The following is a 26,210-nucleotide window of genomic DNA, read 5'->3' as shown; positions in this document are numbered from 1 at the left end:
TGTGTTTTGGATTTTTTTTTTTTTTAATTTCGGCCTGGTATTTAAATTGCAATTTCATTAAAACACATACATACATCCATTACATATTCAGCTTTATATTTAGTTTCCTTAACCAAAGAATTTTCTAAGAAACAAAGTTATTTACCACAGAATTGGTTTAGTACTATATGGTGAATTGCCATTTTCAGTTTTCCTTCCCCACAGTAATTTGGCTATTGCGCCAGAAAACCATGACGTGGACTATTAACATTGCCAAGGACTTCACCAGCAAATGGCCCATCTGCAGAAGAGAAAATGCACTTTATGATCCTTACATCATCCCTGAATGCGTTTCCAGTGTCTGCGTTTTGGAAAATAAAGCCCAAGCCCGTGAGGGCAGTGGGGCCGACTGGCGAGAGCCTCCCCGCGCGCCTCCCGGCGCGCCTCTGGGTGGGCGTCGGGGGCTGCGACTGCGGCTGCGAGGGCGAGTCAGCCCAAGACGGCGGGGTGGGCGAAGTAGCCGCTCCGCGCTCTCCCCGCTTCGCGGGAAACCGTGTGGACCCCAGCCTCACCTGCCGCGAGCACAGGGCCCCGCGAGAGCAGCCACCGTTAAGCAGCCAACAGCCATCACCGCGCCAAGACCAGCAGGCCCCGCAATGCTGTCTCTCCTGCTGATCCTCTCAGGCCTGGGCCGGCTGACCTCCGCGGGCCCTCGTGAGTGAAGGACCCTTCCCCATAAAGGGCCACCTGTCGCAGATCCTCTCTCTGGGCGTGGCGGGCCCCAGAACTTTGCTCCAGAACCCAGGGTCCGGCTGGGGAGAGCCCAGTGTCTTGTCACAGCCCACTTAGAGTCAGCATCCTCCTGGGCCTGCTGCTTGGAGGGCTTGGAGCAAGACAGGGGCAATAGCCCCTCACTTGCCTGACCCTGAACTTGGAGGAAGAGGGTGCGCATCTTCTGGGAAGTGGGGCCTTAAAAGCAGCACTTCTTCACCTGCTGCGGCTGAGGTCAAGTCCCAAAGTCTCTGGATGGTGGTAGGGTCCTGCCCCAAAGTGTATGGGTGGTGGAGGTAGCCTCTTCCTGTCATGTACAAAGTCTGATTTTGTGGCGGGTGAGTGAGTCCCTGTGTGTGTGTGTGTGTGTGTGTGTGTGTGTGTTGGGGCTTGGAAGTTCAAAGAGTGATGGGATGTGACAGGACACGGGAAGAAGGATGCTGCCAGGCACTAGGCAGCGCTCACACATGTTTTCCTTACTGTAGATCTTGAACCATCGCTTCTACAAATTACAGTGCCACGGAAGATTGAAACAAATACCAGTGATGGTGAAATTTCGGAAACGCATGTAATTAAGAAGTCACTTTTATTTATAAATATTTTACTTTTACCGGACTAAAATGTATTTATTACTTATAAAATTTATTTTTACTGACCCAAATCAATTCATACATATATCCCTTAGAAATTTTGTGCTCTAATTACTGTGTTAGAGTCCTTTCGTCTGAATGAAAGTGATAATTTTTTCATTCGTTAAGTAATATATGAACATTATGAAATTACTTTAAAACACAGACTCAGTAAAAAAAAAAAAAAATGCCCCAAATCTCTATCACACAAAATGATATATATAGTCACTGGACTATTTGTTTGGAAAATAGGGACATTTAAATATTCTTTGAAAGTGAGGTCACAATAAAATGTATCTTGTAACATGATTTTAAAATGATAATATATAAACTCCTTCATGCCCATATTTGAGTATATATATATACATAATATAAATCTTTGTTAAAAGGAAAGCACTGATATTTTTAATCTGATTAAATAAAACATACATTGTGAAATCTAGATAGCACAGAATGTTTTTTAATAGTGAAGCTCTTTTCATATCAGAGTGATTTTTATGAAAGATTCATTAACTGTAATTTCTGTGATGTTTCTATGATGCATATAATTTATGCCCATTATATTTATTTATAGTTTACATTTTTATTTAAATTCCAGTTAACATTCAGCACAATATTAGTTTCAGGTGTTCAATGTAGTGAGTCAACACTTCCATGCAGCACCTGATGCTCATGGCAAAAGTGCCCTCCTTAATTGCTATCACCTATTTAACCCTACTGGTAACCATCAGTGCTCTACAATTAAGAGTCTGTTTCTTCCTTTGCCTCTCTCTCTTTTTTTTAAATCCCTTTGCTTTTTTTGTTTCTTAAATTCCACATATGAGTGAAATCATGTGGTGTTTTTCTTTCTCTGATTGACTTATTTGCTTAGCTTGATAATCTCTAGCTCCGTCCATGTCCTTGAAAATGCCAAGATGTCATTCTTTTTTACAGCTGAGCAACATTCTGTGTGTGTGTGTGTGTGTGTGTGTGTGTGTGTGTATACACACATATAATGGAATATTACTCAGCCATGTATTTTTTAAATTCATTCTTTAATTTCCTGGTTGGCCCATTCATTGCTTAGTAGCATGTTCTTTAGCCTCCAGGCATTTGTGATGTTTCCAGATTTTTTTCTGGTGATTGACATAATTTCATAGTGTTGTGCTTAGAAAAGGTGCATGATGTGATTTCAGTCTTTTTGTATTTGTTGTGACCTGACTTGTGACCTAGTGTGTGATCTATTCTGCAGAATGTTCTGGGGGCACTTGAAAAAAATGTGTATTCTGCTGTTTTAGGATGAAATGTTCTAAATTTATCTGTTCAGTCCATCTTGTCCAGTGTGTCTTTCAAAGCCATTGTTTCCTTGTTGATTTTCTGTTTAGTTGATCTGTCCATTGGTGTGAGTGTGATGTTAAAGTTTTCTACTATTATTGCATCATTATTAGTTCCTTTATTTTGTTATTTTATATATTTTTGTGTTTCCATCTTAAGTACAGAAATATTTATGATTGTTATATCTCCTGTCAGATTGTATCCTTTATGATGATATGGTGCCCTTCTTTGTCTCTTGTTACAGTCTTTGTTTTAAAGTCTATTTATCTGATATATGTGTAGCTACCCTGGTTTTCTTTTGACATCTATTTGAGTGACAACAATTTCTTCATCCCCTTTTCTTCTGCAGGTGTCTCTAAGGCTAAAAATGAGTCTCTTGAAGGTTCTATATAGATGGTCTTGTTTTATTATCTATTTTGATATCAATTTTAAATAATATTTGGTCTGTTTACATTCAAAGTAATTATTGATAGATATATATTTATTGCCATTTCATTATTTTGTGTTGTTTCTGGTGATTTCTCGATCCTTTCTTGTCTTTGTCACTTTTGGTCTCTCCTTTGCACTCAAAGAGTTCCTTTTAATATTTCTTGCAGGCCTGGTTTAGTGATCACAAATTCTGGGATAGTCTTTATCTCTGCTTCTATTCTGAATGATAACCTTACTGTATAGAGTATTCTTGGCTATAGACTATTCTCATTTGGAACTTTGAATATATCATGCCACTTTCTTCTGGCTTGCCAAGTTTCTGTTAAGAAATTTCCTAGCTAGCCTTATGGGCCTTCCCTTGTAAGTTAAGGACTTTTTTTGTCTTACTGCTTTTAATACTTTTTCTTTATCACTATATTTTGCAAATTTAATTACAATATATCTTGGTTTGGCCTGCTTTTGTTGACTTTAATGGAAGTTCTCTGTGCCTCCTGGATCTGGATGTCTGTTTCCTTCCCCAAATTCGGGATGTCTTAAGTTATTATTTCTTCAAATAAATATTTTGCCTCCTTTTCTCTGTCTTCTTCTTCTGATACTTATAGATAACACAGAGAATTGTTAAGAACGTGAATGCCCATCTCAGTTTCTAAAGATAGTAAATTTGAACAGAGTTATATTTTAGATACAGGCACACTCCTATTTTTAATTTTTGTGATAATTTATAGGTTTGGTATAAGTCTGTAATCTTGATATATATATTTTTATCCAAATACATTTCTTTTGACTCAGGTAGAAATACAATATCTGCTTATAGATTACACTTATAATCATGAAGTTATTTAAATTAGTAATTAAATAAATTGCCAGAAAATCCTATTAGTCAAAGTTTTTATTATTTAAGTTTTTTTTATTTATTTTTATATATATTAAAAGAGAGAGGGAGAGAGAGGGAGGGAGAAAGACAGCAAGCACAGGGAGCGGCAGAGAGAGGAGAGATAATTTAAGCAGGCTCCACACTCAGCCTGGAGCCTGAAGTGGAGGTCGATCCCAGGACCCAGAGATCATGACCTGAGCCAAAATCAAGAGTCCAACTCTTAACTGACTAAACCACCCAGGTGACGTGGTTTTAAATTTTTAGACAAAATTCAAGGAAGCATGATGTGTCCTTTTCAGAGACTGGAACACAGAATAGAACATAAGTTAACTAATCCTTCCGATCATTTAGTAATTTTTAAAAATATTAATGTACTTTGACATGGAACAAATAAGGTATGAGAAAAGGAAATTATAGGTCCTTTCACTTAATTAAATATTTAAAAAGTGAAAGTAGCAAATAATTGTAGAACATTATGACCAAGTAGATTTTCTCCTGTGTTGAAGGGTGTCTTAGTAGTAGAAAAATAAGCTGGTACAACTATAGTAATATCAGATAAAGTTAAAGAAGCACTTCAAGAGATGAAAGGTACCTTAATGACAATGCAATCAATCTATCCTGAAGATACCACCATACTAAATCTGTTTGTACCTGAAAACAGAGCTCTAAAATATGTAAGCCCAAAAATTACAGATTAAAAAAATTAAAATTAAAAAAATTATCACAATAATTTGGGGAGATGTCAACTACATTTTTTTTAATATCTGTAAACTTACAGAAGACTGAACATGAGAAAGTTTAAAATGACTTTTGCAGAAAACTGTACCCGATGACAAAATTCACGTTCTTTGCAAATGTGGAAAATTTACCTACATTGACCATGTGCTATGCCATGAAGAATGTGTATGTTTTATGATGTCACAGATTGGGTTCTTTAGGATGCAGTCTTTGAGAAGATTCCTGTGAAGTCTTTTTATTAGGTTATGGTCTTGTGATGAACCCCTGTGAAAGGGGAGGGGAGGAAGGGGGAAGGGGTGACGGAGACTCAACCAAGTCTCAACAAAGTGTGATGCTAACATAGCCCTTCAATATCTGGAGTTGGGATGAGGGGGTTCCCGTTAAATGTGGGCTGTCTCAGGAAGTTGTGACTCGGTGTGAGGTGACCCTCTGTAGCTGAGGCAATTCCTGAAGAAGACTGGGAGATGAAGAGTGTTCTTACAGTTAGGGATACTTTCTTTAATCTGAAAGGAGGACCTGTGATGTATTCTTTCCCTCTTCTTTTCAGCTTCATTATTCTCCATAATTTTATCTTCTGTACCATTTAATCATTCCTCTGCTTCTTCCATCCTGGTAGTCATCACATCCTCTCAGTTTCAAATCTTGGTTTATTACATTTTTCATTTTGGCCTGACTAGTTTTTACGTCTTTTATTTCTGTGGTAAAGGACCCCCGGGTGTCTTCTATGCTTTTCTCAAGCCCAGCTAGTATCCTTATGATTGTTGCTTTAAATTTTGGATCAGGTATATTATTTATATCTGCTTTGATAGGATCCCTGGCTGTGACCTTTCCTGATTTTCTTCTTTGGGAATGAATTCTTCCTTCTTGGCATTTTCTCTAGGTCTCTGTCTTCTTCTGTGTGTTAGGAAAACCTGTCAGGTTTCCTGCATCCTATAAGTAATGGTTTTATGAAGAAGAGGTCATACACTGTCCAGGGCCTGGTGTTTCAGGAAGTGTCTCTGGGGTAGGCTGTGTGCACTCCGCTGCTGTTGTCTGGCTGCTCTTTCCTTCAGGTCAGTCTTCTTCTGTAGAATTTCTCCTTGCCTGAGGAGGATGTTCAGACCTTGGCCAGAGTGCGTCAAGTTTTAACCAGGTGTGCTCTTGTTTGCTTGTTAAACGAGACCTGAGAGCTAAAGTTTTACAGAACTCTATGGTCAGTAGACGTGGTGTGTGCAGGGGTTTGTCCTGGTCTTTTTGGGGAGGGACCTGTTGCTCTGGTTCTCAGGTACACTTGCCTGAGAAAAGCCATACCTGCAGAGGGCAGAGGTATGGGGCTTGGTGTAAGAATTTTAGGTCGTCAGTGTTGATGGCATGCTGCTTGTGAAGTTAGTTTATGCAGGAGAGAGAAATGACACCATCCAGCTCCCTCGTCCCCGGAAAGGGGAGTTCACACTTGCTCTTCCCCGGAAGTCTTCCCAGAAGAGCAAACAGTCTCCCCTCATGTGTCCCAGGCATCCCTCAGATTGTTGCCTTCACCCTGTCTGTGTTGGCCTCCTGAATGACTGACAGCATAGTGCATCTTGGGCTCTGTCCCAGGCAGGCTGGCTGAATTTTAAAACTCCAAACTTTAGGGACCTGGGCTGGTGTGGACCCATGCTGGTCCTCTGGGGGCAGGGTCTCACTGTTCTGGGACTGGTGCAGGTTCATCCCAGAAGGGCAGTCACAATAAAGCACAGGGGCACAGAATTTGGAGTAAAGTGCAGCAAAGGGCCAGTGTCCAGGATGGGTGCCTTCAACAGGTGACTCTGCATAGATGAGGGGCAAGAGAAGGTAATAGTGCCCATTGGCTAGGGGCAATGCCGCCTCTCCCCAATACACTCCAAGAAGTGGGAATGGTCTCTTTCAGTGTATCCCAGGGATCCTCAGATCATGCTGTGTTTCCCTGAACTATTTGGCCTCTTTCTCCACAGGAGCACTGCGCACCCTCAGGGCTCCACACCTCCCATACCGGTAACTCTAAAACTCTAGTCTTTGAGCCCTCCTGATTGTAAAACCTGAAAATCAGCCCCTCTCATTTTCCCATTCAATGGCTTTGGGGAAATATTTTCTTTGTGCTATCCCCTGTGTGCTCCTCTCCTTCTCTTGGCTCTCTCTGTGGCCAGGGCTCCCTCCCCTCTGCAGTACCTGCAGTCTGTTTCTCCCCTAAACCATGTCTTCCCACCTTGTACCTTCTACAATGTGACCCCTTCTCTCTAGTGCAGTCCTTGGATTGATTTCTTGGGTATTCAAAATGATTTGATAGTTATCCATCTGTGTTCAGGGGTCCTCCTACTCTGCCATCTTAGCTCCCCACGACCTGTGCTGTATTCTTTAATTTTCAATTTATTTGGGCTAGAAATTGGAAAATACAAAAAAGATAATTCAAGTTTCTTCAAAGATTATATATATCAAAATGTAACCATTTTAAATTAAAATTTCACTATGATAGTAAAGTCTAATGACTGATGCTTTTAGTTTAGAAATAGATTTAGACTCCTTGATTTTATTTACATTGAATTATGATTAATTCTGTCATATATTCCAAGATTGAAGAAAGACAGCAACATACATGTATATATAATTTTGAGACGTGTGATACCATCTGTTTACATGATTGAGTACTTAAATTTAAGAAATTATGGTTTTTGAATTAAGAACTTTAGATTTCTATTAATTACTTTCTCTGAATACTTTGCTGTAGGTCACTTATGCCATCCAAATTGACAGGAAAACATATACTTTCCATCTTAAAAAACAGTAAGTGGCCAGTTTTCTTTTCATACACTTCTTTTTTGTTTGTTTGATTTTTATGATTACTACTCTATGTTGAGCCTAAACAAGAGCTTGGCTATTGTATTTATTTAACATGTATATCTTTGTGATTTATGACAGATTAAAATTTTAAGTCTTTATCTTGAGATTTCAAGTCTAATATTGGAGCCAAATTCTAATTTAATGATATGGCTATTAATGTATATTAGATAAATTAAAATTATTCTATGTAACTCCTTGAAATATAACCATAATAACAATAATTAAGGGAAAAATTTATTTGTACATGTTTAATTGGTATTGGACTATTTTTTTCTCATCTTGGTATAATATATAATTTAATCTCTTAAATTTTCTGCTCTTTACTTTTGCTCTTTGCGGAAACCAGCAATAATCTTGTATGTATATTTCCACCATTTTCTAAATTTCATCTTTCCCTTAGATAAAACGTATAGAAACTGATCAAAAATGTTTGTTTTTACACAATTGGAAATACTGTTTTGCCACTGACAGGTCTTATTTAATAATGGTGTTTATTGTCTTGCCCTGTGTATATAATTTAAATCATTTTTAATAGATAATTAATAGATTTAATAGCTGTAATAGATAATAATAATTTAATAGATAACACATAGTGTGTAATATTTTAAGATATGAGTTTAGTTCCAAGAATTATCACTATAGAGTCCTGCAATAAACATCTTGTTTGTATGTCCTTATGTAATAGAGATTTTGTTCTCTGGGTTCAATATCAAGAAATGGGTTTCTGAATTAAGAATTATGAATAACAGTAATAATAGTAATAGTAATAATAACAATAACAACAAAAGTAACTGACATTTATAGGGCATATACCGATTGCCAGGCATATTTCTTTCTTTCTTTTTTTTTTTTCTGTTTAGAGAGAGAGTGTACAAATGAGTAGGGGGGCAGGGAGGGACAGAGGGAGAGGGAGAGAGAGAATCTTAAGCAGGCTCCATGCCTAGCTTGAAGCCCAATATGGGGCTTGACCTCTGAGATCAAGACCTGAGCCTAAATCAAGAATTGGTCACTTAACCAACTGAGTCACCCAGGCCCTCCTTGTCAGGCATATTTCTAAGCAATTTGCATATAGTAACTGATTTAATTTCACAGCAACATTCTTAGAGCCTCTTCTGTTATCAACATGCCCACAAGAGCAATACATTTGTTATAATTGATGACCCTTCATTGACACATCATTATCACCCAAAGTGCATAACTTATATTAGTCTCAAACTTTTATATTAACTTTTTTCTTTTTATTAAAAATAAAAAAGGAACATTCTGAGAATCATATAAACTATTAGGTTTTCACCATGAGTGACACACATGTAAGCATTTTGTTTATATATTTTTCTAAATGTATACATTGTAGGTGATAGTGAAATCTATTATTCCCATGCCCAGACATATTCAGTTCTTTCACTCCCCAGTGCTAATCACAATTATGATACTGACACATACTCTTCTATCATATTTTCCCTTTATTCATCTGTATGCCTAGAGATTAATAAGAATATCATGTTTTCAGTATTGTCTTAAATAGACTTAAATGGCATAATACTCCTCTATATAATTTATTTATCTTAGTATGGTGGACTAAAGTGACCCAATTCTTTATCTCTCCCTGTATCTTCACTCTTTGCCATATAATTTGAGTTCCTATCATCAAGAGGTGGAAAATTTACATCTTCCCCAGCCTCCCCACTCCCTAGCTCTTGGATCTGAGTTTATCTATACAAAGCCAACTTCATGGGTACATGGGTTCCTCAGAGTCTCATGGTTAGAAATGCCCTGTATGTTGCTGCCATGAGAGTCTTAGGGAAGACTGGGAAAAACAAACACACAAACAAACAAACAAAAAAAACCCCAAAACATCATAGTTTCATTTCATCACAGGCCCAGCAAATCATGTAACCCATTATTCTATGGATATGTCACTTACTTTGGCCAAAAAGATGTTAGCTGACTTGATTCAAACACAGGTTTGAAAAAGCTCTCCTTCTTTCTTGGTCTCCATCTTGTTTCTTTGCCATCCCCCTGAGTATATGCTTGGGCCATCTTCCTGGAAGATAGAGACAGGTGGAGCACAGCCAAGATACCCAATTATCCCTAGATCAGCCAAACATTCAGCTGAATGAATGAATCCAGAATCCAGATGAATGAATTAATCACTCAACATTCAACTGAATGAATGAATGAATCCCAGACCATTGAGCAAGATGGGCCACCATTAGCAGAACAATTATTACTACTCACTCATGACCCAGAAAGGTGAGCAGTAGATATTATGTTATTGTATGTGGTTCTGGCTTTGGGGTTGTGCTTTTTGTACAACACTTTGTATAGTATATTTTGAGATTCATTCATATTGATGTGTGCAAAATAAGTTCATATATTTTAAATATGTATGTAACTATCAAGTATATCTCATTTATTATTTATTCACCCATATTTATGACAGGAAAAGGTGTATTGTGGGTATCCTGGGCGCCAGTGAAATTGATGGGGGTTATAAATGATGCAATTCTCAGGATGCTATATTCTACCCATTTTTACTTGAGGGTTTATACCAGTTTTCATTCACACCAATCATTCAAAAACATTGCTTTTCTCTATATTCTCAATATAACTAGTATCTTCAGTTATTTATTTTCACTAACAGATTAGAAATGGTATTGTATTGTGTTTTTTTTTAATTTTTTGATTAACATATAATGTATTATTTGTTTCAGGGGTACAGATCTATGATTCATTAGTCTACACCATTCACATCACTCACCATAGCACATACCCTCCGCAATGTCTATCACCCAACTACCCCATCCTACCCACTCCCCTCCCGTCCAGCAACCCTCAGTTTGTTTCCTGAGATTAAGAGTCTCTTATGGTTTGTCTCCCTCTCTGGTTTCATTTTCCCCTCCCTACTGTGTTTTAATATGTGCTAATGCTTTATTCCTGTTTATTTTTAATATCTTATTTATTTAAATGATTAATTTATTTATTTGAGGGGGGCAGACAGGGAGAGAGCACAAGCAGGGGACGTAGCAAAGGGAGAAGGAGAAGCAGGCTCCCTGCTCAGCAGGGAGCTGATGTGGGTCTCAATCCCAGGACCCTGGGATCATGACCTGAGCAGAAGGTAGCCACTTAATCAACTGACCCACTCAGGTACCCCTTTATTCTGTGTTAAATAATGTTTTCAATATGTTTTAATTGTTTAAGAGTAATCTTTTCAAATGTTCACTGACTATTCTAACTGAATTTCTTCCCCTCCGTTGTTTTTGGTTTTTTTTTTTTTGGTTGGGTTTTTAGTTTTAATTATTTCTTTTGAGTAATTTTAATCCATGGCTTATCTTTTTAAATTTTTTCTCCATGATCAGATTGTGGGAATTTTTGTTTATCTGCTGTAAATGTTACGCATATGCTCCCCAGCCTATTGGTTTCCCCCACCCCGTGTTTGTGGGATTCATTGCTATAAAAATGAAATTTTTATGTATCATTATATTCATTATTTTTATAGGTTTTCAGATTTTTCTCTTGTGTCTCTCATATTCTGAATGTGTCATAATATTTCTGTAGTATTAAAAATTTATATTTAAGATATAAATTGAGGAGTTCAGTATTTTACAACTATATTGGGTTCTGTATTGTGTTTTCCAAGTTTTGTCACTATTTCTTTATTTGCAATTTTATGCTGACTCAGATATTGTTTATTTAACATACTTTCACTTTGTTTTCTTCAGTTAGAATATGCAGATGGCATGTTTTCTGGATCTGTACATATTTGCAAATGTCCTTTTTGTTCTCATAATTGAATAACATCTTGGCAGTGTGTAGAATTTGTGAGTCTTATTCCTTTGCTATTAATTTTTATAACATGATATAGTTAATCTTACATCAGTTTTCTGTATGCATGTGTGGTGTTACATTAATCCTCCCTGACATATGATAAATCCCTGAATTTTTCATTTTAGTTTTAAATCTCTACACATTTTTTAAAAAATTTTGTGGAAATCTATGGTTTCATTGGGTCTTATGAATCTGCCCTCTATAGCGTAGTTTTCCTTCAGCTATTTTCAAATCTTTATTTTGGCTGTGTTTTTTACTAGCAAAATAGCAAATGTGTAGCAAAATGTGTTCCATTTATTGACTAGGACTCTATTTCTATTCTTAGCAAACAAATTCTCTTTGATACATTTATTGAATTATTTCTTTTCATCTGTCATTTTAGTTTCAGGGTGTCTTTTTTTTTCTTTCTTGAAATGATCTGCTCTGAAAGATTATTAACTTTTTAAACTTCTCTTGAAATAATGATTTTTTTTAACCAATTTCTTCATTCAACTTCATTAGGAACTTGCTTTTATGTTTTGCCTTCTGCCCTTTTGTTGTTCATTTTCCTTACATTGGATGCTGTTTTTTCCATTGAGTGGTCATATGTATTTCTACTAATTCACTGATTAAGGCAGACTTTTTTGTTGTTTTGTGTAGAAGCAAAAGTATACGTTTGAGGACCCAGGGTGAATGAACTTACAAACTAAAGTTTATGCTTTTAATTATGCTTGTCAGAAATCTGTTGAATTTCCTTTTCCTGGCAGATGCTTCTGGATTCCCATTTCCACCACCTCCATTGTCTTGCTTAGTCACTAAAATGTGGTTCTGCCCTTGGGCCAGAATCCATGTTCCAGGTACTTGCACCTAAAGCAACACAGGCCGTTTGGCATTACCCTTGAATACATGTGGAATACGAGCTGATAAATATCAGGGGTTTTTTTGTGTGTGTGTGTGTGTGTGTGTGTGTGTGTGTGTGTGTTTGTCTGGGAAGCTCTCTAGTTTTCTTATTTGAATTGAGCAAAGGAAGAGCTGTCAGGAGTGAGAGAAGATGAAGCAGGTCTGGGAAGAGAAGTGGTGGTGAATGTGCACACTCCATGAATGCTCTAGTCCCTCTTTGCTTCTGGCTTTGAACTGCCCCTTGGTGTTGGAGTCCTTGAGAAAATGTAGTCTCCCGGCAATAAATACTGTGGCCAGATTGTTCCATAACAATCACTATCTTCTCTGTAAGAAGATTACACTTTGGTACCATTTAGATGACGCTTGTCTGTAGAATTCATGCAGCTTATAAAATCTGAACAAAGCACTAGTCTTCTGCTTCTAAACAAAGGCTTTAAGAACTATGGTATGCTTCTACAATTTCTTTTCTCCTTCTGCTACAAGAAAGATAGGTTCCATGGGGTAGGAGGTACGTCTTTTCCCAGGTTCCAGAATGAAGTCGGTGTGGAGCTGAACCTGCAATAAACTTGTGAAGAACATTCATTGTTGTTTCGAAGCATTGAGAATTTGGGGGTTGTTTTCACCACAGTATAATTTCATAAAAATAATGGAAAAGGCGTATTTTTTTTGGTTATCAATTCATGGCTACTTGTTAGCAAACAGTAACAAATTAGCAAATATTTATGCTATGAGATTTATTGATTATTGAATCTAAAAGAAAATTTTGCCATGGGAATCCGGAAGTCCTGGTTTCTAGTATACATAAATCTATGTCATTATGGTGTCCCTACTGCTCTCTGATTATACTGCTTATTATTTTTTCTTATACAAAATGTGCTATCAGAAAGCATGTAAGATAATGGAAAGGTGAGTCCATTTAATTTTTGGATTGTTGAGTTTGTAAAATTGAGAGTAAATTATTTAATATCAGATTTTATTTTTGTTACTATTATAATGAAGTATCATTACTTTGGTTGAATTAGGTCATTTTTAGACCCTCATTTCCTGGTGTATGCATACAACAAATCAGGAACATTGTATCCAGATTCTTCATTTATAAAGGTATGTTTTCCTTTATGCTCTGTAGATTTACATTTTTTATATAATCAAGGTGCCATTGGCAGGAAGAAAAAGAATGCTTTCCACCCCACAGAATTATTGGGCAGTCAGAAGCCCAAGGGTAATGTGGTAACTACTTTTCATATTTGGAACTCAGGAACCTCTTATCCAAAAAGGTCTTTTAAACTATCAGAAGTATTGAGAGAGGTTTGAGAGAGAAAGAAAGTGGGTTACGGAGCTAAGAATAAGAAGCCCCTAAATAGAGAGCCGTTTTAATTGAGATGTCAATTAGGTCCTACCTAAGCAGTGGAGGGTGTTGTGGAAATCCCTTTGTGGAAAGACATTATAGAACCAAGTGCCTTATAGAAAGGAAAGTGAGGATGCAAAGCATATTGGGTACAGAATCTGAATAGGTTCACATGTGAAACATAGGAGTTTGCATTGTATCCCAAAATGCAGCTAGGGATCAAGAAACAGTTTTTTAAAAGTTTATTTATTTATTTATTTATTTGAGAAAGAGAGATCATGAGCAGAGGGGAAGGGAAGAGGGAGAAGCAGACTCCCTGCTGAGCAGGGAGTCCACTGAGCAATTCGATCCCAGGACCCTGGGATCATGACTCAGCTGACTTAACTGACTGAGCCATCCAGGTACCCAGGAGTCAAAAAATAATTTTAAGTGTGTGAGAAGGTTAATTTTTGTTTGTTTGGTATTTATTTTGTGAGAAGAGATTGGAAAGAAGTAAATGCAAGTGAAGGGTCAGAATCTATTGCTATATTGCAATTAAGAGATAATGAAATAAAAAATAAAGTAACTAGTACAATATTGTCTTTGTCAGCATCTGCAAGTAGGAAGCAGAATAAAATGCATGAGACATGTGTTTGGAGACATTTGACAATAGTCAGGAAATTTTTTCCTGAGAGAAAAAAAGCCCAGAAGGTGAGTCCCATTCAACGTGGCCCTTCTGACTGAGGATAAAATCTTAACCATAGCATAAGAAGTTAAGAACCAAACAGAATGTGAAGAATTTGCAGTTCAGAGCTGCTGAAGCAGCTGGGACTGGCATGACACAGGGCCAGGGAAGAGGGGCCATCAGATGTATGATATTTTTTGCAGGGAGGGGAGTTGTCCTCATTCCCTTGACTAAAGATTAGGCTGCCTGTGTGCTGGCTAAGACTCTATGAAGAGCAGAGAGTAAAATGAAGGTAATACTAACTGTCAAACAGTGCTGGGAGATGTTGGATTTTCAGCCTGGGCAGAGTGGAGTGACTTTGCTAAAACCCCAGACATTCAGCTGAGACCAGAAAGACTAATCCTAGGAAGAAGGCTCAAGCTCTAGGGTTAAGAGATACTCTTACCACCTCTGTTCCCTACCCCAAGGCCTAAAACAGCAACAAGAGGATAAAGGAAGGTTGCCGTTAAATTAATTGCCTTCCAATACAAAATGCAATACTCTGTAAAGGGTTAAAACATAGTAGAGGAAGGAGCTAATGCAGATAAGGGTAGAAATCAATGAGATAGAAAAAAAAAATTAAAATTAAAGTCCAGAATTTAGTTCTTTAAAAGAACTAATAACATTAATAACCACTAGTAAGACTAATCTAGGACAAAAACTATTTCCATCAATATTAGGGATGAAGGGAGATATGATTAGTTATACAGAATATAAAATGATATTTTGAAATATTATGAAACTTTATGTCAACAGATTTGGTAATTTAGATGAAATGGACAATTTCCCTGAAAAGGGCAACTCAGCAAAATTGAGGGGAGAAATAATAGAAAATCTTCATCACTTGAAATCTGTTTAAGAAATTGAACTTTTAAACAACTACATTCCCATGCCAGGTTTAGACGTTTTCACACTTTACCTATTGAGAGATATTATGGTTGTTTCCGATTTAACTATTAAAAATAAATAATGTTTCTATGAACATTCATATGCAGTTGTTATGTGGATATAATTTTTACTTTCTCTGGAATGCATGTCCAGGAATATGTTTGCCAGGTCATACGGTAAGTATGAGTTTATTTATTTATTATTTTTTAAATGTTATTTACATTCAACTTAGTTAACATATACTGTATTACTAGTTTCAGGAGTAGAGTTTAGTGAATCATCAGTTGCATGTAACACCCAGTGCTCATCACATCACATGTCCTCCTTAGTCCCCATCGCCCCGTGACCCCATCCCCCCACCCACCTCCCCTCCAGCAGCCCTCAGTTTGTTTAATTACTAAACTGTTTTTCAGAGTAGCCTACTATTTGACATGTCCACTGTCAATATATGAGAAATAAAGAGCACATTTTTGACACCACTTGGTGTTATCACAATTTTTTTTTTGAAATTTTAGCTATTGTGATAGATAGGTAATGATTTTCTTATGTAACTTTGATTTGCATTTTCCTAATGACCAGTGATGTTGAACATATTTTCTTGTGCTTGTCATCTTCTGTGAAAAAATTTTTAATATCTTTTACCCATTTTCTAATTGGATTGATTGTTTTTCTATTGTTGATTTCGTAGCAATCATATATTCTAAATACAAGTCCTTTGCTAGATATGTGATTTGCCAATATTTATTTCAAGTATAATTTATCTTTTTATCCTCTTCTTAAGGTATGTTATTGATCAGAAGCTTTTATATTTGATGAGGATTAATTTATCAACTTTCCCATTTATGAATGTTGGTTTAATTATCAAATCTAAGAATTCCATATATCTTTAGTTCTTAAAGATTCTGTTCTTTTTCCTAAAATTCTTATAGTTTTATTTATACTTAATTGTATGTTCACTTTGATATAACTTTGTATAGGGTTTGAGATTTGAATTCATTTTCATTGTTTTGACTGAGGATGTGTGTTTTTTTTTTCAACATCACTGGTAGAAAAGGTTGTTCTACATTAAATTGCTCTTGCATCTTGGTTAGAAAGTCAGTGGGACATATTTTTGTGGTTTTATTTCTGGGTTCTTCATTCTGTTCAGTTCTTTTATGTGTCTATAATTCTGCCATTATCATGCTGTCTTCTCTAGTTTACTTGCATATTAATCATTTATGTAAATAATAATGATTCCTCCAACTTTATTCTTATCTTCCAAGATTTTTAGATTATTGAAGATACTTTGTTTTTTCATATAGATTTTATTTATTTATTTAAAAAAATTTTATTTATTTATTTGACAGGGAGAGAGAGAATGATCACAAGTAAGCAGAGAGGCAGGCACAGGGAGAGGGGGAAGCAGGCTCCCTGCTGAGCAGAGAACCCCCCCCAGAACATGGGGCTCAATCCGAGGACCCAGAAATGATGACCTGAGCCGAAGGCAGAGGCTTAACCCACTGAGCTGCCCAGGCACCCCTTCATATAAATTTTAGACTAAACTGCCCTATGTTATACAAACAAACTTGCTAGGGTTGTGGTAGACATTATGTCAAACCTATGCATCAGTTTGGGGACAACTGACATCTTCACTATGTTGAGTCTTCCAATCCATGAATTCAGTGAGTCTCTCCATTTGTTTGGTTTTTCTTTACGTGTCTTTATTAGCATTTTGTAATTTTAACATTTGGATTCTGTACATCATTTTTAGGCTTATACCAAAGTATTTCATTATCTTTGATGCATTTGTAGATAGTATTGTATTTTAAGTTTTATAGGCTTGTTATTATCTAGAAATTCATTTTGTTTTAATCTCATGTCCTACAAACTTGCTGAAGTTACATATTAATTCTATGATAATTTTTTTGTGTGTTTTTTTTGGTAGAGTCTTTGAGATTTTCTACATAGACTTGTCATTTACAAATATGAACATTTTTCTTTTTTTTAAATTTTCAGTCTGTGTGCTTCTATTCTTTGCTTTGCCTTTCTATGCTTGCTACAACTTACAGTACTGTGTTGAATCACAATAGTGAAGACACCCTCATTTCTTCCCAATTTTAAGGATAAATTATTTACTCTTTTACCATTTAGGACAATGTTAGTTGTACGGTTGTTTTTAAATATACTTTTTATAAAGTTGGGGACAATCTCCATTTCTAGTTTGCTAAGATCTTTTTTTAATATCAAAATGTGTGTGTTTAAGTATATCAAATGCTTTTTCTGCCTCAGTTGATAAGATCACATAAATCTTTTTCAGCCTATTGATATGATGTATTGCACCTACTGATGTTCAAATATTTAAAACAGTATTGCATATCTAGTAAAGTTACAGCTTGGTCCTGATATATAATTCTTTTTATTCATGACTGAGTTTATTTGCTAACAATTTTTTGGTTTTGTGGTTGTCATCAAATTTTGTGAGAAATATTGGTCTGTGAGTTTGTGGCCTTTTTTTGTACTGACTTTGTCTAAGTTTTGTATTGGGCTCTTAAATTAAGCTAGGAAGTATTACCTTCTCTTCTATTTTCTGGAAGGAGTTGTGTAAAGTACATGGTAATTCTTAAGATATTTGGTAAAATTCTTCCTTGAAGTCACTGGGGATTTATGTGTGTGGGGGAGGAGATTTTTAATTACCAGTTAAGTTTATTTAGTAGTTATAGGACTATCTTATTTATCTGTTTTATATGTATTGTTTTGGTGGTTTGTGGTTTTTAAGGAATTGGTCCATTCCATCGCAGGTGCGGAGTTTAGGGGTATAATTTTATCATGGTCTTTATTATCCTTTTAATGACTACAGGAGTATTCTTTTTCTGACATCAATGATTGCTGTCTTCTCTCTTCTTAACCTTGTCAGTCCAGATAGAGATTTTTTCAATGTATTGAATTTATCAAAGAACCAGCTTTTTCTTGCTTTTTCCATTCTGTTGTCTTATTTTTAATGTCATAGCATTGGCCCTTAGGTTTATTATTTTTTTCTCTTATGCCTTACTTACTGTTGAGGGAAACACTTGTATCATCAAGCTGTGACCTTTCTTCTTTTCTGTTGTAAGTAAGCGTTTTAGTGCTAAAATTTCTGGTTCAGCACAGGTTGAGCTGCAATCTGAAACTATATTTTTATTTTAATACAGTTATGTGTATTTTTAAAATTTCCTTCAAGGCTTCTTATTTGACTTATGAATTTTAAAAAGTGTGTTGTTCAATTTCCAAGTGTTTGGAGATTTTTCTTGTTGTCTGCTGATTTCTAGTTTGATTTCATTATGGTTAGCAAATATACTTTATATGATTTTAGCTCTTATAAATTGGTGAAGGTTTGCTTTATGATCCAGTATATTACATGTGTTAATGAATGCTCTTGGATAGTTGAAAAATATGTGTATTCTGCTGTTGGGTTGGAGTCCTCCATAAATGTCATGTAGATCATGTTGATTGATGCTGTTGTCCAAGTCTGTATTTTTACTGATTTTCTGTCTAGTATATCAATAACTGAATGCAGTGTATTGAATCCATCATTTATTATTGTGTTTTTCTGTCTTTCTCTTTTAGCTGTATCAGTATTTGCTTTACATATTTTGAAGTTCTATTTTTTGATGCCTATGCATTTAGGATTGTCATGTCTTCTTGATGGATTGATGCTTTCATGAATATATAGTGAGTCTCTTTGTCCCTAGTAGATTTCTTTGCTAATAAGTCCACTTTATCTCTTTATTTTTATAAATATTTTGATGGCATATATCTTCCATCCTTTTCATTTCAATCTACCTACATTATTATGTTTGAAGTTAAGTTTCCTATAAAGAATAGTTGGGCCATGGTGATTTCTTTTCTCCTATCTATCCTAGCACTTAGTATCTTATTTGGTGTTTTTAGACTTTTACATTTAATTATTTGTATGTTAGGAATTTTGCTTGCCATACATACATATGTATTTCTCTCTTTTTTACCTGTGTTTCTCATTCTATTGTTCCTCTCTTATTGCCTTCTTCTGTGTTACTTGAATATTTTTAGAATTGCACCATTTATTTATAGTGTTTTAACGTATTTTCCTTATAGTTTTCTTAACATTTGCTTTAGATCTTACAGTATACATATATAACTTATAATAGCTGTACTGTTGTGGACTTTTTACTAGTTCAACTGAAATACTAAAAATTATTTCTATGTAGGTTTTTTTATCCTCTGCATTTTTAAAATATAATTGCCAAAATATTCCTTTCCATATCTTAAACATCACATGATATTGTATGATTTTTCTTTCAACTACTAAATATGATTTTAAAAATTCATGGTCCATTATATTTATCACTATTTTTACCTATTCTGTTTTCCCAAATCCTTGATGTTCCATATCTTCTTATGATATTCCTTTTCATTTTTGGAATTTCTTTCTGATATTCTTTAAGGATATGTGTGCTAGTGATAAAATCTCCGGGTTTTCTTTTGTCTGAAAAAGTCTTTTTCCTCCATTCGTATTGGATAAATTTCCCAGATAATAGAGTTTATGTTTGTACTTTTCTTTCAGCACTTGGAAATTGCCCTGGCATTTCTTTCTAGCCTTTCTAACCTTCATTACTTCTGATGTGAAATCTGTGTTCCTTTCATTCAAATTGGTGTTCCTCTATAGGTTATGTAACACTGTTCTTAGGTTACTTTGAAGATATTTTTATTGTTTTTGCTAATTCCTAATTAGCATTTTTGTTGTTGTGGGTTACTTTGGGTCCATTATCTTTTCAGTTCACCCAGCTCATGGAATCCAAATGTTTATGTCATTCATTGATTTGTGAAATATTCAGCCATATTTCTTTTTCTTAATTTTTACTTATATTTTATGTGATAAAATACTTAGCATGAGTTCTACTCTCTTAACCAATCTTACATATACATAACATTATTACTGACTATAAATATGATGTTTTATAGAAGATGCTAGAACTTCTCTTTCTTCACTGGAACTTTATACTCATTGGTTAGTAACTATTGATTTCCCCCTTTCCCCAACCCCTGGAAAGAACCATTCCAGTCTTTGGAGGTATTAATTTGAACACTTTAAATATTTATATTTCCTATAAAAGGAATCATGCAATATTTGTCTCCTGTAACTGGCTTGTTTCGCTTAGCATAATGTCCTCAAGGTTCATACATTTCACATATTGCAGAATTTACTTCTTTTTTAAGGCTGAATAGTATTCCATTGAATGTATATACCACACTTCTTTATCTACCTATCTATTGGTGGACAATTAGGTGGTATCCACATCTTGTCTATTTTGGATAGTGCTGCTGTCAACACAAGAATACCAATATCTCCTTATGATCCTGATTTCAGTTCTTTTGAGTAACTGCACAGAAGTGACATCACTAGATCATATGGTAATTCATTTTTTTAGTTTTTAGAGGAACTTTCACTCAGTTTTCTGTAGTAATTACACCATATTATACTCCCACTAACAGTGTACAACAGTTCCAGTTTCTCTACATCTTTGGCAATTCTCAGGTCTTTTTTAATATGATAATAATAATCCTAACAGGTGTGAGGTGATACCTCATTGTGCCATTGACTTGTATTTCCCTAATAACTAGTGATATTGGGTATATTTCATATACCTGTTGGCCATTTGTGTATCTTCTTTGGGAAAATGTCTATTCAACAGTTGTAACAATGTTGTTACAAAGGCAGATGCTTAATGACCGAGCCACCCAGGTGGCCATTGTCAGTTTTATTTATCAAGTTCATAAAAACGACTAAATTTCATGATTTTTTTTCGGTTACTTTCTTCTTCTTCTTCCTCTTTGTCCACTCTCCCTCCTCCTTCCCCTTCTTCTTTCCTCTTCTTCTTGAGTGGTAATACAAAGCTCCCAAAGAGAGAGGGGACCTGAGAGGGTTGTCCTTTTTATTTACTTATTTCTGCTCTAATATTTGTTATTTCTTTATTTTTGCTACTTTGGCTTTAGTTATTCTTCTGGTTTTAGCTTTTGTTTATTTCTAAATAAGTTCCATGCCCAATTTGTTTGTGTGTGTGTGTGTGTGTGTGTGTGTATTTTTTCCCTATTCAGCCACTGTATGTCTTTTGTTTATGGAGTTTACATTTAAATTATTGATAGTGAAGTTATTTAGTATTAAAATTTATTAATTGTTTTGTGTTTGTTTTGTAGTTATTTTGTCTGTCTTTTCCTATCTTCCTGTCTTCTATTGTGTTTTATTGATTATTTTTATCTTTTTATTTCCTAGTCTTTTCCTTTTGTATAATTTCTATTGGTATTTTCATTTTTGTTACCATGCGGCTTACATGAAATACCGTATAGCTATGACAGTGTATTTTAAACAAATAACTTCAATTACATAAAAAAATTTACAAATTTATAACTCCCCCTCACACATATGTTATTAATGTCACAATTTACATTATTTCATATTTATGTATTTTTAACATATTTTAGTTATAGTTTTGATATTTTGCCTTTTAACATTCATATTAGAATTAGAAAAGTGATTTACCCACCAGTATCTCAGAAATATAGTATTCAGAATTTTCTATATATTTACCCTTACCGATGAGTTTCATTCATTTTTATGCCCTTATATCATTGTTTAGCACCATTTCATTTCTACTTGAGAAACTCTCATTTGTATGTCTTGTCATGTAGGTATAGTGGTAAGAGCTACCTGACTTGGGAAACATCCTTTGCCATGTCTGATTCTGATGCTTGCTCTTTCTCCTCAAATTGTTTTTTGACTTTTGGTATGCCTTGTAACCTTTTTCTTGGTAGTTGGACATGATGTAATGGGTACAAGAAACTGCTATAAATATATTTAGTGCTGGTGAGGTGTGGGGAGAGAGGAGGTATCCTACAATCTTATGATTAAGTCTCAATTTTGTAGTAAACTTATGCCTCTGCATTCACAGGTGTTTCTCAGTTTTATTTCCCCTGAATGCAGGCCCTCTTATGAACAGAGTATCTGATGTATTTCAGAATGGTTTCTTTTCCCCTCCCATTGCTGAAAATATCAAGGCTTTTATCTCTGATATTTACTGTGGCATCTTTGTCAAGCTCCTCTAGGTAAATTTTGCAAAATTGTGGGGGCTTCCTCATGAGTTCTCTGAAATTTTTTTTCCAGATTTGTCCATACTGATCTAACATTTCATCAGTTATAATCAGGATGACAGGGGCCAATGGGTGGCTCAGAGGGTTAAGTCTTTGCCTTCAGCTCAGGTCATGGTCCCAGGGTCCTAGGATTGAGCCCCACATTGGGCTCTCTGCTCAGCAGGGGGCCTGCTTCTCTCTCTCTCTCTCTGCCTGCCTCTCTGCCTACTTGTGATCTCTCTCTCTGTCAAACAATCTTAAAAATCTTAAAAAATAATAATAATCTTAAATCTTAAAATCTTAAAAAAAATAATAATAATCTTAAAAATAATCTTAAAAAAATAATAATCAGGATTACATGCCCTGGTACTGGTTCCAGCAGCACTTTTCACTACTGATTCTCTACTTCAGTAATCTGCAACTCTCTGTGTTCTCTCCAACCCTGGAGTATGTGATTTTTGCCTTGGGTCCTTGCCTCTCTTACAAATCCAAGAAGACTTGTTGATTTTTCAGTCTGTTTAGGTTTTTGCATTCTGTTATGGTGAAGTGTTGACTTCTAAGCTCCTCACATGCAGAACCAGGAACCAGAAGTCTCTTATTCATTTCTTCAGATTTGTAGGGTATATTTTTGGTTGACTTTTTTTCTTCTCAGTACTTTGAATATATCATCTTACAGACTTTTGGCTTGCAAGGTTTCTGCTGAAAAATCTACTGAAAGTCTTAATGTTGTTCCATTATATGTGATAAATCACTTTTCTCTTGCTGCTCTTAAATTTTCTCTTTATATTTCACTTTTGACAATTTAATTATAATATATCTCAATGTGAATTTCTTTAGGAACATTTTATTTGCTGTCTTTTGAACTTTTATATCTGGATATTAATTTTCTTCTATACATTTGGAGGGTTTCAAGCCATTATTTATTTGAATAAGCTTTCTGGTTTTTTAAAAATATATATTTGATATATAACATTGTGTAAGTTTAAAGTATATAGTTTTTGGACTTGATGCATTTATATATTTCAATAGGATTATCACTATAACACTAGCTAACTCCTTTATCGTATCACATTTTTCCTTCCTTCTCTCTCTCTCTGTTTTCTGAGACTCCTATTATGTGTATATTGGTCTTCTTGATAGTGTTCCATAAGTCCCCTAAGTTTTCTTTACTCTTTCAATCTGTTTCTTTTTGCTACTCTGAACTGTCTTTGAGTTCAGTTATTTTTTCTTATGCTTAATCTAGTTTGTTATTGAAACTTTCTAGTGAATTTTTTGGTTCAGTTATTTTCAGCTCTGTGATTTCTGTTTGGTACTTTAATTTTTCAAGTTTTTATTTAAATTCTAGTTAGTTAATATAGTAAAGTGTGGTATCAGTTTTAGGAGAATTTAGTGATTCAGCACTCTCGTATAACACCCAGTGATCATCATAGCAAGTGTCCTCCTTAATATAAATCACCCATTTAACCCATCCCCCACCAACTTCCCCTCCATCAAACTTCAGTGTGTTCTCTATAGCTAAGAGGCTCTTATGAAAAAATAAAAATCTCTTATGGTTTGCTTCTATCCCCTCCTTTTTTTTCCTTTCCCATATGTTCACCTGTTTTGTTTCTTAAATTCCATTTATAAATGAAATCATATAGTTTTTGTCTTTTCCTTACTGACATATTTTTCTTAGCATAATAGATTCTGGATCCATCCACCTCATTGCAAATGGCAAGATTTCATTTTTTTTTAATGGCTGAGTAATATTCCATTATATATTAAAAAATGACAACCTATCTTCTCTTCATCCGTTCATCAGCTAATGGACATTTGGGTTCATTCCATAGTAATGCTGCTATAAACATCAGGGTGCATGTACCCCTTAAAATCTGTATTTTTGTATCCTTTGGGCAAAATCCTAGCAGTTCAGTTCCTGGGTCATAGGGTAGTTCTATTTTAAAATTTTTGAGGAACTTCCGTATTGTTTTCTGGAGTGACTGCACCAATTTGCATTCCCACCAACAGTGTAAGAGGTTACCATTTCTCTGCATATTTGCCAACATCTGTTGTTTCCCGATTTGTTAATTTTAGCCATTCTGACAGGTGTGAGGTGGCAATTCATTGTGGTTTTGATTCGTATTTACCTGAAAATAAGTGATGTTGAGCATCTTTTCATTTGTCTATAAACCCTCTGGTATCTTCTTTGGAAAAATATCTATTCATGTCTTCTGCCCATTTTGTAATTGGACTGTTGGTTTCAGCTGTTGAATTTAAGTTCTTTGTATATTTTGGATGCTAATCCTTTATCAGATATGCCATTTTCCAATATCTTCTCCCATTCTATAGGCTGCCTTTTAGTGCTGTTGATTATTTCTTCACTGTGAAAGTTTTTATCTTGTTCACTTTTGCTTTTGTTTCCCTTTCCTCCAGAAAAGTGTCTAGTAAGAAGTTGCTGTGGTCAGTGTCAAAGAGGTTTCTGCCTGTGTTCTCCTTTAGGATTCTGATGGTTTCCTATCTCACATTTAGGTCTTTCAGCTATTTTGATTATTGTTTATGGTGTAAGAAAGTGTTCCAGTTTTATTCTTTTGCAGGCCGATGACTAGTTTTCCCAATACCATTTGTTGAAGAGACTGTTTCTTTTCTATTGGAAAAATACTTTTATTCCTACTTTATCGAAGTAATCTTTGACTAAGAATTGTAGATCCATTTCTGGGTTTTCTATTCTGTTCCATTGACCTATATGTCTGTTTTTGTGCCAGTACCATACTGTCTCAATGACTACAGCTTTGTAATATAGCTTGATGCATGGAATCATGATGTCTCCAAGCTTTGCTTTTCTATTTCAGGGTTTCTTTGGCTATCTGGGGTTTTTCGCTATTTGTCCCATACAAATTTTAGGATTGTTTAACCTAGCTCTGTGAAAAATGTTGGCATTTTGATAGGGATTACATTAAATGTACAGATTGCCTTGGGTAGTATAGATATTTTTTAAAAATATTTTTAAATTAATTTATGGGAGAAGGGGCAGAGTGGGAAGGAGAGGGAGAGTTAGAGAATTTTAAGCAGACTCCCTGCTGAGTACAGAATTCCATGTGAGGCTTAATTTCAGGGCCATGAGATCATGATCTGAGCCAAAATCAAGAGTTGGATGCTTAACCGACTGAGCCACCCAGGTGCCCCAGGTAGTATAGACATATGCTGATCTGTTAGGGGTCTTGCCACACAGTGGTCAGTGCCAGTTTGTCCCCGAAAACCAGTCACATGACCACACAGCAGTTCAGAGTTTATGGTAAAGTAAAGGTTTACTGCCCTCAGCTGGTGTCTCTGTCTCTATGCTAGTGAACAAGGCAGTACATTGACACTACTAATTCTTTTGTCCTTAGAGAGGCCATTTCACCACTCAATGGTGAACTGTTTTTCCCCATTCAACCCATGGGTTTCTCAGACCGTGCTGCCTGTTTCTGGGCTTTTACCCACCTTCCCCACTTGCTAAGCCCACCAGGCACCACCCCAGTGATGGTGTGGACTTCTAAAACTTCATACTTTGAGCTCTGCTGCTTACAAAAACTTGTAGTAGTCAGCCCCTCTCTTTTTCTCAGTCAGTGGTTTTGGGACAGTTTTTCTTGTGCAATCCCTTGTGCACACTTTCACTCTTTTTCTCTCCCTCTCTTTCTCTCTCACTCTTCTCTCCGTAATCAGGGTTCCCTCCCCTTCACAGCACCCACAGTTCTCTTCTCCCCCAAATCAAATCTGTGCAATTCCTACCTTCCACAATGTGACTGTTTCTCTCTACCTGTAGATGTGCAGTTTGTTCTCTGTCCTCAGATTGATTTATTGGGTGTTCAGAATAATTTGATATTTACCTAGCAATGCTCAAGGGATAAGGCAAGTTCAGGGTCC

The 26,210-nt window shown here is 35.6% G+C and overlaps 1 protein-coding gene across 1 annotated transcript in view; it reads left to right on the top strand.

The window, feature by feature from the left end:
• The first annotated feature begins 570 nt into the window (after positions 1-570).
• LOC116855330 (A disintegrin and metallopeptidase domain 3-like) overlaps positions 571-26,210 on the top strand; it is a 116,545-nt gene continuing 90,905 nt past the window's right edge. The window contains exons 1-4 of the mRNA XM_032838002.1: positions 571-693; positions 1,236-1,318; positions 7,454-7,509; positions 13,296-13,374. Coding sequence (XP_032693893.1) covers positions 636-693; positions 1,236-1,318; positions 7,454-7,509; positions 13,296-13,374 — 276 coding nt within the window. The 5' untranslated portion in view covers positions 571-635. The remainder of the gene's footprint in view (positions 694-1,235; positions 1,319-7,453; positions 7,510-13,295; positions 13,375-26,210) is intronic.

The sequence above is a fragment of the Lontra canadensis genome, unplaced genomic scaffold (assembly GCF_010015895.1).
Source record: "Lontra canadensis isolate GAN:19392208 unplaced genomic scaffold, GSC_riverotter_1.0 scaffold101, whole genome shotgun sequence".
Classification (NCBI taxonomy): Eukaryota; Metazoa; Chordata; class Mammalia; order Carnivora; family Mustelidae; genus Lontra; species Lontra canadensis.
The sequence above is the reverse complement of the archived record's forward strand: the minus strand, read 5'-3'. Positions and strand labels throughout refer to the sequence as shown.